General features: G+C 38.8%; 1 protein-coding gene across 4 annotated transcripts in view; it reads right to left on the bottom strand.

Moving 5' to 3' along the window:
* EXOC4 (exocyst complex component 4) overlaps positions 1–15752 on the bottom strand; it is a 755174-nt gene that overhangs the window by 552782 nt on the left and 186640 nt on the right. For all 4 annotated transcript variants that reach the window (XM_041727473.1, XM_041727474.1, XM_041727476.1 and 1 more), the window contains exons 8-9: positions 5339–5484; positions 334–422 (exon numbers count right to left, since the gene is read on the bottom strand). In XM_041727473.1, coding sequence (XP_041583407.1) covers positions 334–422; positions 5339–5484 — 235 coding nt within the window. The remainder of the gene's footprint in view (positions 1–333; positions 423–5338; positions 5485–15752) is intronic.

Here is a 15752-nt window from a genome sequence, read left to right as displayed (position 1 = left end):
AGCAGTAACTAAGTCTAACAGTGACAGCTACAGAAGACTAGCATTCTCCTAGACTGTGACTGGACTCATGTGCCATGATTAAGCACGAAGTGACTATTTTTACATTGAGTTCTCTCTTGAATGGTAGCAGGTCTACAAATCCTGCGGTCATAGCAATAGTTTTAGCTGCTTGGCAGCAGACATTGGTACGTAAGAGAAGAAAAAGATTATCAAATCTTCAAATCTTTGCTATGTTGAAAGAATCCTGTGAATGAAGGCCACAAATTCATAGGTGCCAAACATTTCAGATCTTCTTCCAGAAACTAATTTTTCCAGAGAAGTTCAATCACCTACCTTGAAGTTCTCCACTGCGACTGTAGAGCTCTCGTCTCTGCTCTCGCAAATAGGCACTCATGCTGATGGCATGGGAGGAGGATTCGAACCTGTAACCAAATACAGGGTAAAGAAAGAGGCAGTAACCAAATAGGCAGTGTCCAGCCATGGATTCCAAAAAACTATTCTACTATAATCTGTGTGGTGCAGCCCAGGGTTCCACGACGCAAACATTCTGGCTACTCTGTGACAGGGCCAAAGCAGGCTGCCACAGACCTTGGTTTATGAACAACATTTCCTGGCTAACGCTCCTCCACAATGGCATTTGGATCATTTGCTCCTTCTTCATTTCAGCTGATATAACTCTCATCTGTCACACTTTCTTCTTTGCCAGGATTCCTACGCACACGCAATAAGGGATTCCCATAAAGTCATCCTAATTGTGCTACTACCCAGCTCACAAGGCACAAGAGACTGCCAGCTGCCTCCATGGAAATACTGGCTGCACAGAGCAGACATCTTGCTTCTCAAACTCCCTTGGTTAGAGAATCAGTACAAAAGGCACGCTAGCAATGCTGCTGAATACACCAACGAAGCAAGGCCTCTGCAGTCTCTCCTTAAGAGTCCTCAGAACCAACAGAGTTTCTAAATGGTTTCTGATCTGCCCACCTACAACATGAAATATTCTCAAAACTATCAGGGGACAAAGTGTGTGTTCACACCACCCCAGGAATCACTTCAGAGGTCAGCAACATGGAGGAAAGGCACGTGATACAGAACAGGTTTCTAAAGGCAAAACAATGACTCAAGAATAAAAAAACAAAAGAAAAAAAATCAGTCTTAAGAGAAACCTCCATTCCACGGGGCATTCAGCTTCTCTGCTCCCTCTTCAAACAGCTGTGTGCTCAGGAAAAGTGGTTCCTCTCTGGCCCAAGACTACCAGCAGAGATGACCCCTGACTGTTTAAGGGGGAGAAAACAGGTAGAATGAAGACTGTGTCAAAAGTAAACTCTCTGACGCGTTAAGAAATTTCATTTCAGAGCTGTATTTTCAAAGACAGAGGAACAGGCTGACAGGAGGAATCCTCCAAAGAATGATTGCCACTAAGTGGTAAACAGCAACATCACGGAAGAGCAACAGTGATAATGGCATAGGTTTCTGGCAACAAAAAAGGAATGCCACCACTCTCTTAATTATGCCTTCTTTATCCATTCTTTGACAAGGAAGATGAATGTCTGTCCAAGGGAAACACTTGGGTTGCTTGATCCTCTCTCTGCACCCTGCCAAGAACTGAGAGAGCCCTCACAGCCAGGAGGAAGGCGAAGTGTGTAGTCCTTCAAAAGTGCCACCTGCCAGTCAAGTACAGAAAAGAAGCCGCTGACCTCCAAAAAGCATGCTGACAGCTATTGATCAGAAATGGCAAGGGAAAAAGAAATAAACTCTTGAGCAAAGAATAGAGAGGCACACATTAGACAATACGAGAGAACTTAAAACACACTGAATTAACCTTTCTAGGGGCAATTAAGAAGAGTAATAAAGTCCTTCACAGATGTCATAAAAACAGATTAGAGCTCACTCAAATCTTAATCCTTTATGACCTGATGTATTTTTGCTACTCAGGAACCCTCTGTATGTTTGCCACAACTCGTAGATTGCTATAATTTTATGGTAAAAGAGGCACTAGAGATGATACTGTCTCACCTCCTTATTTTATAGCCAAAGGACAGAGGCTCACTACAACAGGAGACCTACTCTGGCTCGCATGGTTCATTAACAGTAGAACCAAGACTAGAAGCAGGCAAATCTGTAAGAGTAGTCTAATTCTGCGTGGGTGGTGAGTTTTTATTACTATGCAATACTGACAAATGTTTAACAATTACTTAAGTTCACTTATTCAGTCCTAACCATTTATATGTTTTTCAATACCACAATTTCAGGACTGGCTAAATGTGTTAAAATGTCTATGTGGTCTGAGGCTGAAAGTTAAGGGTGATGGTTGAGAGCATGAAATCTCAACACGCTGAAACCTGCTTTCTGCGATACACCTAGATTTACAACAGTGAGTTGAGGTAGGAAGAGAGAGAGAAAGAGAAAGCATGCCACACAGCAAGCGGGAGAGCAAAGCAGAGGCCTAAGGATTAGGCAGCATCTGAGGCCATCCTAGTTGATCCCTTTCTTCCTTCCACTATCTTCCCTGTTTGCTGGCAGAGCCCCCATTACATGGGGGATTCGGCTTCTCTGTTCCCTCTTCAAACAGCTGTGTGCTCAGGAAAAGTGGTTCCTCTCCAGCCCAAGACTACCAGCAGAGATGACCCCTGACTGTTTGAGACAATCACCATGGTCTGCCAGGGACTACTTTAGGAATGAACGTTAAGACCCAATCCTAAAACCTGATGCAAACTTGCAGAGGGCCTCTGTCACTGACGGAAAAGATGAATAAATAGATAACAATTATTAATTTTAGAAAGATCTGAAACAGAACAGCCACTTTGTAAGAGAGTGTGGCAGTGTCTTACAAAGCTAAACATAATCTTACCATAGGATCCAGGAATCAATCTCTTAAGTATTTACCCAAATGAACAGAAACCTTACATTTACACAAACACCTGCACGTTTACTGCAGCTTTATTCACAATGGCCAGAAATTGGAAGCAACCAAGATGTCTTTCAACAGCTGAATGGAAAAAACCAAGGCACATATACACAATGGAATATTATTTAGCAATACAAAGAGATGAGCTATCAAGCCACAAAAAGACATGTGGAATCTTAAATGCATATTGCTAAGTGAAAGAAGCTTGTCTGAAAAGAAGCTACATACTGTATGATTCCAACCATAAGACATTCTGGAAAAGATAAACTATAGAGAGTGATTATCAGGAGTTCAGGGGGTAGAGAAAAGAGGGAAGAATAGGTGGAAAACAGGATGTTAGGGGCAGCGAAAATATTCTGTATGATAACGTGATAGGGCATTTATCAAGACCCAAAGAATGTACCACACACGTAGTGAACCCTGAGGTAAACAATGGACTTTAGTTAATAATGATGTATCAGTATCAGTCCATCAGTTGTAACAAACGTACCACATAACAAGGAATACAAGATGTTAACAAAAGTGGAAATTCTGAGGAAGAAGGGCATAAGGGGACTCTGGCCTGTCTCCTTGATTTTTCTGTAAACTGAAAAGTGGCATAAAAAATAGTCTATTAGGGACACCTGGGCGGCTCAGTGACCAAACATCTGCTTTCAGCTCAGGGTGTGATCCTAGGGTCCTGGGATCAAGTCCTGCATTGGGCTCCCAACATGGAGCCTGCTTCTCCCTCTGCCTATGTGTCTGCCTCTCTCTCTCTCTCTGTGTCTTTCATGAATAAACAAATAAATCTTCAAAAAAATAGTCTATTAATTTCAAGAAAACGAAAAGTTGCAGGAAGAATCATACCCCTTCCTCAGCATCACCATTATCCTAGAGTGGGACCAAATGGCAGGGAAATGAAAGGTTTGGGTCCCTGAGGATCCCACACTGTTGAATTACGGACTCTTCCACGTTCCTCCTTCCCATGTGAGGTAAGAACCTTCAGCTGTGTGGGATCCTGTGTTACCTGTAGACTAAAGCATCTTAACTAACAGTGCGTCTATCCTCTGCACAAAATGGTAAGACATAAGAAAGCATTCAATGCACAGAAGGCATTTTATTACAATGCAGGCACATTCACTCCCCTCTTCTTTACACCACAAGATGAATGCACTGCTGAAATTTTCCATAACGATTAAGAACTCTATGAATCTATGATAGAAACAAATCTCAAAGGTGAATCAATAAGAGACACTGGAGCTTCAACTATTCAAAAATAATGAATTCAAAATACAGAAATAATACTTCTGTAGTCCCTTTCTATGCTTAGATTTACAGGTACAACTTCTTAACCCGTTATTTCCCAACTCCTCAGAAGAACACACAGACCTGCCAAGATTGAAATCCTGCTTCTACCAATTCCTAGCTATGTGAATTTACCTAAACTGCTTAACCTCACTCATATCTCAAGTTTTTATGTGCAAAAAAGGATTAAGAATAAAACCCCAACCCAGGGGATCCCTGGGTGGTGCAGCGGTTTGGCCCCTGCCTTTGGCCCAGGGCGTGATCCTGGAGACCTGGGATCAAATCCCACATCGGGCATCCGGTGCATGGAGCCTGCTTCTCCCTCTGCCTCTCTCTCTCTCTCTCTGACTATCATAAATAAATAAAAATTAAAAAAAAAAACCCAACCCATAATATTGTAAAGAGTAAAAGAGATAATCCATGAAAATGGCACCATGCTTTTACTATTACTTAGCAAGGATTCGGTGTTAGCCACTACTCCTGCTGCTGAAATTTGACATAATCTGAATTAAATTATGTTTGGGATTATTTTGAGATACTCATTTCCCACAGTCTTACTGTGCTTTTACCACAGTAAGCACTCAAGTGGTAGCTATTGCTGTTGTTACGATTAATGAAAATAATATCAACTATTAGCTGTTACCAAATGACATACACTAAGAACATGGACTGGTGGCATCAACTAGGATTGTAATTAGAAAAAAAGAATTCCTGGACTGTTCCTGTATTAAACCAAATAAAATCCAATGCTACTTAGCTAAGGAAATTTGTGTAAACTTTAAAGTTATTTTTTGGCACTTCAGTTGTTTTTTTTTTTTTCCCAAAAGCTGACATATTTCATTTCATATAAAAGTCCCCGGAAACAACTGGCAAGATTCATTCCCTTCATTTTATATAAAATGCCACGGAAATAAATTCCAAAAATTTTTATTAGAAATCCTAGATAGTCCACTAACCATATTCCAAAATAGCCATTTCCCCTTATAAAACAAATGTATATAAAAATTTTAAAATGTATTTACTTCCTATAAATTATTTCAAATTAGCTTTAACTGGGTGATGTACTGACTGCCAATAAAATAGAAAGCCATCCTACTTGGATCAAACACTTCTTGACACCTGCTATCTTACCATTGGGGAGGTACTTACTTAAAAAGAGAATTTTTTGGCCTTTGAGGTTTCTTCTTGGCAAAAAAAGCTGCAAAATCTCGTCCAGTGCTGGCATAACTTAGTTGAGCTGATGGTTCAGAGGCCGTACGAGTATTTTTCATATCCAAGTACTCAGTCAACAGCATCTGTACAATCAGATAAACAGTTTAATACACACATTTATGATGTGCTACTAAGAAAAGCAATTTAAAGTGATGAAACCTAATTTTAAAAACTCATCCTTGACATTCAGAAGTATATTAACCTAGCTATTTATATTTCTAGTTGCAGATCTGAGAAAAGATTCATTAGAGCCAGAAAGTCATCTATTTGCTATCTATTCCTAAAACTGAGAGTAGGATGTGTTGGGCATTTGAATATGGGGATAATGGGGGACATTTTTAGTAACAGTCCGCTATGTGCCAGGTACTGTGCCAAGTGAGTTAATCAATATTTATAATCCTCGTAATTGCAAAGGCCATAATATTTACTGAGGGCTTATTATGTTATAGGCAAGAGGCTAAATTAGATGTATTTATTTATTTAAAGCACAACATTTGATCAAGTGAATTCTCAGACTGCAGATAAGGAAGCGGCTTAAGGGTTGCAGAATGAACCCTGGGGACTCACTCTGGAGCCCATGTCATACCCCTCACTCTATAGCAAAGGGGATTAAGTAACTCTAACAAACTTGCTAAAGGAGGCGAAGAGGTGCTTACCTACAAATAATTTCTAGGGCCACTACTCATCTTGATAGCTTCAAAGCAAGAAAACCAGCAGCTTTTGAAATCACTACAGCCAATGGGTAATGCCTACAAAATCACCCCACTTTACAGTCTCAGAGGGTGGAGCTTGGTCTAGAATCAGTTGTTGTATTTTTCTTTCTTAAGATTTATTTACTTATTCATTCATTCATTCATTCATTTTATTTACTTAGGGGGAGAGACAAAGAGCAAGCATGGGAGCAGGGGTTGGGGCAGAGGGAGAGGGAGAGAATCTCAGGCAGACTCCCAGCTGAATGTGAAGCCCAACGCAGGGCTTGATTTCATGACCCTGAGATCATGACCTAAGCCAAATCAAAAGTCAGATGCTTACCTGACTGAGCTACCCAGGTGCCCCCAGCTGTTGAATTTCTAAGACAACTACTATAAAAAGTTCCTACTGTTATGAAAGAAAGCAGCAGATCTGCAAGAGAAATCACCACAGTTCCTAAGAATATCTAACATGGGATTAAAGTATATCAATTCATTTTTGTAATCACTTGCCACATTTAAAATTTTAAGATTGCAAAAAAAAAAATTAAAATAAAATAAAATAAAATTTTAAGATAACCAAGTGTTACAGCACATGTAAGCAAGCATTTCTACCCATGACTGAAATAAAAGCTTTGTAGAGACTCAGGTTCCAATAAGTATTCCTTCCTGTCCTCAAGGTGTGTAATTCATTCATTCGCTAATTCATTCAATAAATATTTGAGGACCATACTAAACGTCATCAGAAAGCATTTATGAAGCACTCTGTGAGCATGACGTTATCCCAATTAAAGACAATTATGTCTGTTATGAGCACCATATGCATTACTAAATATTTATCAAACATCAGACATCTTTGGGGATCCCTGGGTGGCACAGTGGTTTGCCACCTGCCTTTGGCCCAGGGCGTGATCCTGGAGACTCGGGATCGAATCCCACGTCAGGCTCTTGGTGCATGGAGCCTGCTTCTCCCTCTGCCTGTGTCTCTGCGCCTATCTCTCTCTCTCTCTCTCTCTCTCTCTCTCTCTCTCTCTCTGTGACTATCATAAATAAATAAAAATTAAAAAAAAACATCAGACATGATCTTTTTTTAAAAAAAAAGATTTATTTATTTATTCATGAGAGATAGAGAGAGAGAGAGAGAGAGAGAGAGAGAGAGAGGGAGAGAGGGAGAGAGGCAGAGACAGGCAGAGACTGGCAGATGGAGAAGCAGGCTCCATGCAAGGAGCCCAACACGGGACTTGATCCCATGTCTCCAGCATCACATCCTGGGCCAAAGGCAGCACTAAACTGCTGAGCCACCGGGGCTGCCCTTGAAAATGATCTTAACTCGATCCTCCAATCTATGAAAATAGAGTTACTACCTATATTTTAGAGATGAAGAAACAGAGATTTAGAGGTATTAAGAAACTAGCCTGTATGCATTGGATTAATGGGAAATCTCTGTATCTTCCCCCCCTCAATTTTGCTGTGAAACTGTGTATGTGGTGTTATGAAAAAAAGAAGAAAAAAAGAGAAAAAGAAACTAGCCTAAGGTCTTATAATTACAGAACAAAAGATCAGGATTTAAATTGCCTGGTGTAGATGACTCCATAGCCTGGCTCATTCCACAACAATCTACTCTTACTGAAAGCATAAAAACTGCCAACAAGAATGGCGATGGGAAGCAGTAAATAGACTTAATTTTCTGTACAAAGGAGATTTCACTGGGAAACTATAAAACATGTTAACAGATCGGTCAGTTTTTTTATATGTTTACGAGGCTACTAGAATATTATGCAGCACAGTTATAAAGTAATATATTGACAAATACCATCTCTGTTAATACATCATCCAAACTGCCCAAGAGTCAAGGAGAATATTAAATTGGGTCTTGACTTTAGTAACAATTCAACTGAAGGACTTGATGACTTTGTAGATTTGGCACTCAATTACTTGGCAGATCTGACACTGATGCTAATAAGGTTTGTGGGAATTTGTGATCAAAAGAAGGCTACAAACCAGAACAGAATTTTAAATTGATATGACACAGCAAAACACCTGCAAAGGTACTTATTTCACTCAAGTGTTGGTTTTAACACCAATCACTATGCCAGAAATATACCAAAGCATGAGGATACACCAAACCAGTAATTCTTTTGAGGTACTTCTTGTCCTAGAACTCAACGGTTGGCCTTGTACAATAAAATACTGACTGACCACGGCCTACCTGACGAGCATCCTTCAAACTCAGGAATTTTCAACATCATTGTTCTTTTTCTCCATGTCAGTAAAGTCCTCTTAAATATCACCCCTCACTTTATGATCTATACCTTTTACTTTGTTTTCTATTCTTATACACTGGCTTCTCCCCTTATTTCGACAAACACATACTATTTCTACCTTCTTTTTTTTTTTAAATATTTCATTTATTTGTTCATGATAGACATAGAGAGAGAGAGAGAGAGAGAGAGAGAGAGAGAGGCAGAGACACAGGCGGAAGGAGAAGCAGGCTCCATGTTAGGAGCTTGATGCGTGACTCGATCCCGGGACTCCAGGATCACGCCCTGGGCCAAAGGCAGGTGCTGAACTGCTGAGCCACCCAAGGATCCCCTATTTCTACCTTTTTTTTTTTTTTTAATTTATTTATGATAGTCACAGAGAGAGAGAGAGGCAGAGACACAGGCAGAGGGAGAAGCAGGCCCCATGCACCGGGAGCCAGATGTGGGATTCGATCCCGGGTCTCCAGGATCACGCCCTGGGTCAAAGGCAGGCGCTAAACCGCTGTGCCACCCAGGGATCCCCTATTTCTACCTTCTTAAACAAAATCTTGCTTTGGTCCTGATTCTCTATAATCTTTTCTTTCCCTCTTGTCCTTAGGTTCCAAACTCACAAAGCAGCCATCACACGTATTTCTGCTACCATGATGTAGTTTAGTTCCAATCTCTCTCCCATGCTCCAGTCCCACGATGTGACGGCACACTTGACATACTCAGACATTTCTCTGCTAAAAATCAACCCTAAATTCTAAGACCTAAATCCTTTTCCCATAAAATGGTTAATTCCTTCTGTCTTCTTTCTGTGCATAGTTTCTTATTCTCACTGGCTCTAGGTTTAAAATTTCAGAACGATTTTTTGGTACATTCTCTCACCTTTGTACCCAGGCTGGAGTAAGTGCCCTGGGGCATTTGGAACACTTTCTCAACTCCCTAGTAGTTTGCCCCTACGCATCCATCTGACAGCTATCAACTCAGTTCAACTCATGCAGTTTCTCTTATTGTCTGCCCCTCCTCTCTTCTCCTTCTGGGCCCTCCCATACACCACGCAAACAGAGTAGTTTTCCTAAAACACCGTTGTCAACACCATCTTAAGGCTAGTTATTTTGTCATCTACAGCGATCTGACCTCGGTATCTACTCCTAATCATAGCTTAGTCTCCTCAATATGAGCCCAGCACTCAATCAGAATCAACTACTTGACTCTCCCCTCTATATACACACATGCCTGGGCCCTCTCATTTTTGGAATGCCTAACTTAGACTACCCTCTTTCCTCGATACCCTTCCCAAAAACAGATTCAACGTCTTCTCTCCAATGACTCCTTGCCAGGACACTCTAGGTCAGCTGTCCCCTTTCTGAGCTCCAACAGTACCCATATGACACCTCATTCAATAAGTGTTCATCAAAAACTGTGTGATACTATGACTTATCATTTAAGAAAAAGACACCTGACTACCCCAACTTTTATAGTTCTTTATTTCCAGCACAGGGCCATGAAACATGCCAGAAAATCATACACACACACACACACACACACACACACACACACAAATTGTTCAGAGTGAATTTTACAAAATGTAGTAAGAAACCTTGATTCATGTTTTTAATACACATTAGAAACAGTCTCCAAAACAGAATGGAGCCCTGTAAATAACTCCTCAATACAAAAATCTACAAGTAAAATTAAAAAGGGATAGATATAAGGGTAGCCCGGGTGGCTCAGCAGTTTAGTGCCACCTTCGGCCCAGGGACTGATCCTGGAGACCCAGGATCGAGTCCCACGTCAGGCTCCCTGCATGGAGCCTGCTTCTCCCTCTGCCTGTGTCTCTGCCTCTGTGTGTGTGTGTGTGTGTGTGTGTGTATGTGTGTGTGTCTCATGAATAAATAAAATCGTCAAAAAATAAAAAGGGATAGATATGATTTTAGCCACAGGCTTTGCCATGTTTGTTTCTTTCACTGATTTTGCCTCTTTTCCCTAATATCATTTACCACCAGCTGGAAAATACTGTATTAAAACAGGTAAAGTTTTATTTTACACCAAATTGGAAAAAGTGCTTTTTAAATATCTCAAAGAATGAAAAAAGCTCCTTTTTCTAAGATGCTTTAAATTTATTTGAATTAGACTACATCTTCTACTACCAAATCTTGATACAAACATCAGACACTGTTATTAAAATACAACCATGTAATTTTTTGGCTATTCCATATCATTGTGGATAATGTACTGCATCTTCTAAATTGTACATAAACATCCTAAACCATTACCTTTGAGTTCAAATTTACATTTTTATTAAAGGAAATAAGCCACACAGGTTGTTTTTTGCTTGGGGAAAATCACCCAAGACTGGAGTTCTGGATTGAAGAGACCTTACATATGATAGCAAACATATCCTGCCCACAGAAAATTTACAGAAGGTTATCCCATGTTCTTGCTGACTCTAAATTCCTTCGTATCTTTTTTCTTTTTAGGTACAGAGAATTGCTATTTCTTCTTGATCAAGTATTCCAAAAATAAAAGTCAAAGTTGATGGGTATTTTTTTTAGTTGAACTTCAAAGGCACTAATTTGTAAAACCAAAGACAAGAATTATAAAAACATGGCTGCATAGCACCAGAACATCTATACACCCCAGTGGTACCAGAGGATCTTTATGTCCCAGTGATACTATGATCCACTATATATTTTGAGTACTTGGTATGTTGATGGTTCTGTGGTAGAAGCCAAGAAATATAATGCTTTAAGGAACATATAAATTGAGGTGGTCAGGCATCTCTTCTGCTATAATATTTGATTAGCAGTTGCTAAGATGCTAGTCAGAAAACTCACACAAAGCAGGGCCAAGATTTTGAGATTTAGAACCTGCCTAGCATTGGCAACATCATTCTGAATGAATCCCTCATTTACCATTCAACCCTCTTTATTTAAAATATTGCTGTGGCTGCTTATGTCATACACTCAGAGTTTCCTAAATATATATATGGAATTTACCAGCTTACAGTGAACATATCTCCTGTCTTCAGCTTCTATATTAATCTAAGTAGAAATATCCAGATCCTTCTAGGTACTTAATATGGTGAATCCCTTTCAATAGCTTCCCAGCTTATAAAATCCTTACTTCATCTAAAAATTGTTCCCCAACTATGCAGTGGACTCTGGTAGCCATACCTATAACCCTAGAACTCCACCCTCTCGGTCAGAGCCTATTCCACCACGGAGACGGCCAACCCCCAATTAGGCCATCAGGTACTCTTTCCCAGGATGCGTTAGTGGGATACAGTCTCTGCCGATCAATGGCGGTGAAGAGATGTAAGTTCTTTAGGGCAACCATCTTGTACCATGTGGATGAAAAAACAAAGAAAGCTAATCTGCAGAGAGAGAATTTTAAAAATGAACTAGATGACCAGATAGAAACAGGAGACCCACGGGAGAGAGATTTAAAGGTTGCAACGTAAGATTCCCATAATTTACAGGTCTCAAGTCCAGTTGCTAATAATGTCTTAAAATTTCTACTCTTTGGTTCCACAATATATCCTTTTGGCTTTTAATATATTTTCCTCATTTTTTTCTTATGATAGCTTGAATCGGTTTTTGTTTCTTCACCAAGATACCTATAGATAAATAAATATACACTAATATGCATCTAGTGACATTTATATCACAAATACTGTATTTTGCACAGCACTGATATCTCATGATCATAAGAGTAGCAGTTTATACAGATTTCAATCTGTACAACTAAGAAACCAATTCTCCTCACTACTAACTTCAAATGTTCCATGACTTCACAGCAAAGCCATACTGTACTGTCCCATGTGATGAATCTGAAAATTAGATTGCTTATGACAGGAGCAATAGTAAGGTGAAAAAAAAACCACTATGAGTTCCCAGCATGAATGAAGACTCTACTTCTCCTGAGCAATATCTTGAATGTGACTATATTAAATATCATAATTTTTAATAATTTACTTTTCAAATGCAGATGTCCAGGAGTTTTCATTCCAGGTACAGCTAAGTAGCTTCCATTGGATTAACCCTTATACTGATAATATTTATAAAAGCTAAAAATTCAGACTAAAAAAAAAAAAAATTGAAGGCTATTGGAGAGAAACCAAATTAGGCAGAAACTGGTAGAGAAGATCCCTGAAAGAAGCAAAGCACACTATCTGAGGTCCTCTGGCTTCTTCCAAAAGGGAACTTCCTACTTTCCATGGAACAAGGGTAGAACCCAAGCAGAAACTATAGTCTTAGTGGATGGACGAGAAAAGGCTAGGTCCAGGGATACCAGAACATCCAAAATCTGAGAAGAGAAATCCAAAGAAGGGAGAGGAGCAAGATCAGTGTAATATGCCCTTCGAACTATTACCTTGATGCCAGAAAATATTAAAAGCAGAAAACGAAGTAATATTTTCAAGATTAAGATCATTTAAAATTACTAAAAACTACCAGATCTCCCCCATGTAATGTTAATGACAAAAGAAAACAGAAAAAATTATTTTTTCAAAGTAGCACTTTCATTTCCCCATTGTATAAGGACTAAAATATTCTGCAGTAAGGAAACTAAAAGAAAAAATAAACAGTCATTTTGAAAATGGAATGGCTGCCTGCTTAATTATACTCATTATCAACGGCAACTGTGTAATTAAAACAGCTATTAGTATGATCTTGTGAATAGTTCTTTAGTATTTAAAGTAAAACAAACCAAAAAATTCAATGAGCACACTTGTATTTTCTGGTCTTGAACCAAATATCTGATCAGGAAAACATAGATCATGTTTAGCTCCCCACCAACCCCAACAGATGTGTTCTTAACCAAAAAAAAAAAAAAAAAAAAAAAAAAAAAAAAAAAAAAACACCCAGTTAATAGCTTCCAAAAAAGTTTTCATTATTTAATTTATGTTGAATAAACATATTTATTTAAAACCTAAAATATGCAAAGTATTGTGCTGGATATAAAAACAAGACTCAAAAACAAATCCTTCCTTACCACCAAAAGGAATGAATTTTACTATAGATGTAAGTACAAATGTTAAAGTGTTAAGATTTTTTTTAAAGAGTTAAAAGCCAAATCAATCAATCAATTCCTTCCCCTCAAATGCTTATCTAGTGATAGACACACATATGAATGACTACAATAGAAGGAAAAGTGGTAAGTATCAGGACAAAGAAGGCACTATGAGGACTTATCAAAGGACCAAACTAATCCTAACTGTAACAGTGAAACAAGGTTTCAAGATCGTGGGACATGTAAGACATAATCTTAAAATGTGTAAAAGGCTGAAAGCCACAAGAGAAGAAGGAACAGATGAAATTGAGAAATGGTGGTGGGGAAATTCAGAGTATCTTTAGTAAAGAGCAAATAGTCCAGGTAAGAGCAAAATGAAGACTGAGAGTAGACCTGGAAAGTTGGTAAATGGACAAACGTCCTAGGACCTTTTAACATCAGGCTCACATATGATAGAAGCCAATACAAGACACAGACAGAAGGTTTTGAATAGTTAAGTAAAGTGGTGATAAATCTACTTTACATAAATTAATCTAGCAGCATATGAAATAAAAAATTAGAAGGGAGTGGGATTGGGGGCAAAATGAATGATTAAGAAAATAACACAGAAAGAGAAAATCCACTAAAATAGTTTTTAAAAAGAAAAAGAAAAGAAAAAAGCAAAAGCAAAAGCAAAAGCAAAAAGCAAAAGCAAAGAGAGGGGACCTTCGGTAGTGTAGTCAGTTAAGCATCTGACGCTTCCTTTCCGCTCAGGTCATGATCTCAGGGTACTTAGATCAAGCCCAAGTCTGCTGAAGTTTTTCTCTCCTTCTCCCTCTGCCTCTCCCTCTGCTTGCTCTCTCTTTCCAATAAATACACCTTTAAAAAAAAAAGAAAAAAGAGGCTACCTGAAGTAGTGCGACTGAGATTGTACAATTAGGAATACCTCTGAGGGTCAATGAAGAGGGGGAAAAATGAACAAAATTTAAGGGCAGCCCAGGTGGCTCAGCGGTTTGGCACCATCTTCGGCCCAGGTCGTGATCCTGGAGACCCGGAATCAAGTCCCACGTTGGGCTCCCTGCATGGAGCCTGCCCTCTGCCTGTGTCTCTGCGCCTCTCTCTTTCTCTCTTGCTCCGTCTCTCATGAATAAATAAAATCTTTAAAAAAGCTTTTAACCAGTTATTCGGCAAAGGAAAGAGGTAGAGAAATAAAGATTGCTCATCTGAGGAAGGAAAATCCTATGGTTCAATGAATAATAACTAGGAATTCAGGAAGAGTCTGTTTCATATAGACAATAAATTTGGTTTGAAATATACTCCCTTGTGAAGCATAGGATTATTCACATTCATATGTACCCTCAAATGCATAATTATGAAAGGGGAAATAATGTTGATGAAATTTCTGTGATTTACACATTAATTAACTTGCATTAGGACTATTAAGTATATTTCTATATGGTCTCTGTAGGACACTTTGAAGGACATGTACCCTTGAATATTTGTAATGCAATTTTATTCCATAGTATTTTGTTGAGGTATAGTATCTGTACCATGAAATTCACCCATTGTAGTGTGGGGTTTATTGACTTTTAAGTAAATGTATGTAGTGTAATCAGCATCACAATCATTCTAGAACCTTCTGACACCTCAAATTCCCCTTATGATGTTAACTGCAGCCTTTACATTGAGCTTTTTGTCAGGTTGAGAAAGTTCCTTTCTAGGCCTTGTTGGCCAAAGGTTTTTGTTTTTTAATCATCATTGGGTGTCAAGTGCTTTCCTGTGTCTACTGGGATGATTAAGAGGGTGTGACTCCTTACTCTATTAATAATTGTATATTACACTGATTTTTAAAATAAATTCCAATCACGGTGCCTAGTACAGTTTTATGTTGACAGATCCAATATACTAGTATTTTCTTCTAGAATTTTCCATCTATGTTCATGAGGGATACTGCTCCATACTCTCCTGTGAGACCTTTCCCTTTTTATCAGGCTAATACTAGCCTGATACTAGAATGATACTAGCTGATACTAGCCTCACAGAATGTGTTGGAAAATGTTCCTTCATATCTCTAGGTTCTAAATGAGTTTGCAGAGGATTGGTATTATTTCTTCTTTAAATGTTTGACAGCACATGGGTGTGGCTTTTGTATCCCCTTCACCCATTTGCCCAGCCCCCCAGCCCTGCTCCCTTTGGCAACCATCACTTTGTTCTCACCAATGGGTGTTTCTGTTTTTGGTTTTTAGGAAAAATTTTAATTACTAATTTGTTAGAGGACAATTCAGATTTCCTACTTCTTGAATCAGTTTTGGTATTTTGTGTCATTCTAAGATTTCTCCATTTCATTTAAGTTGTCTAAATTGTTGGCATAAAGTTGTTCATAATATTCCTATATAAACTTTTTAAATTTCTTCAAGGTGTGTG

Source organism: Vulpes lagopus, chromosome 13 (genome assembly GCF_018345385.1).
Source record: "Vulpes lagopus strain Blue_001 chromosome 13, ASM1834538v1, whole genome shotgun sequence".
Taxonomy (NCBI): domain Eukaryota; kingdom Metazoa; phylum Chordata; class Mammalia; order Carnivora; family Canidae; genus Vulpes; species Vulpes lagopus.
Note: the sequence above shows the minus strand (reverse complement) of the source record. Positions and strands in the feature narration are given on the sequence as shown.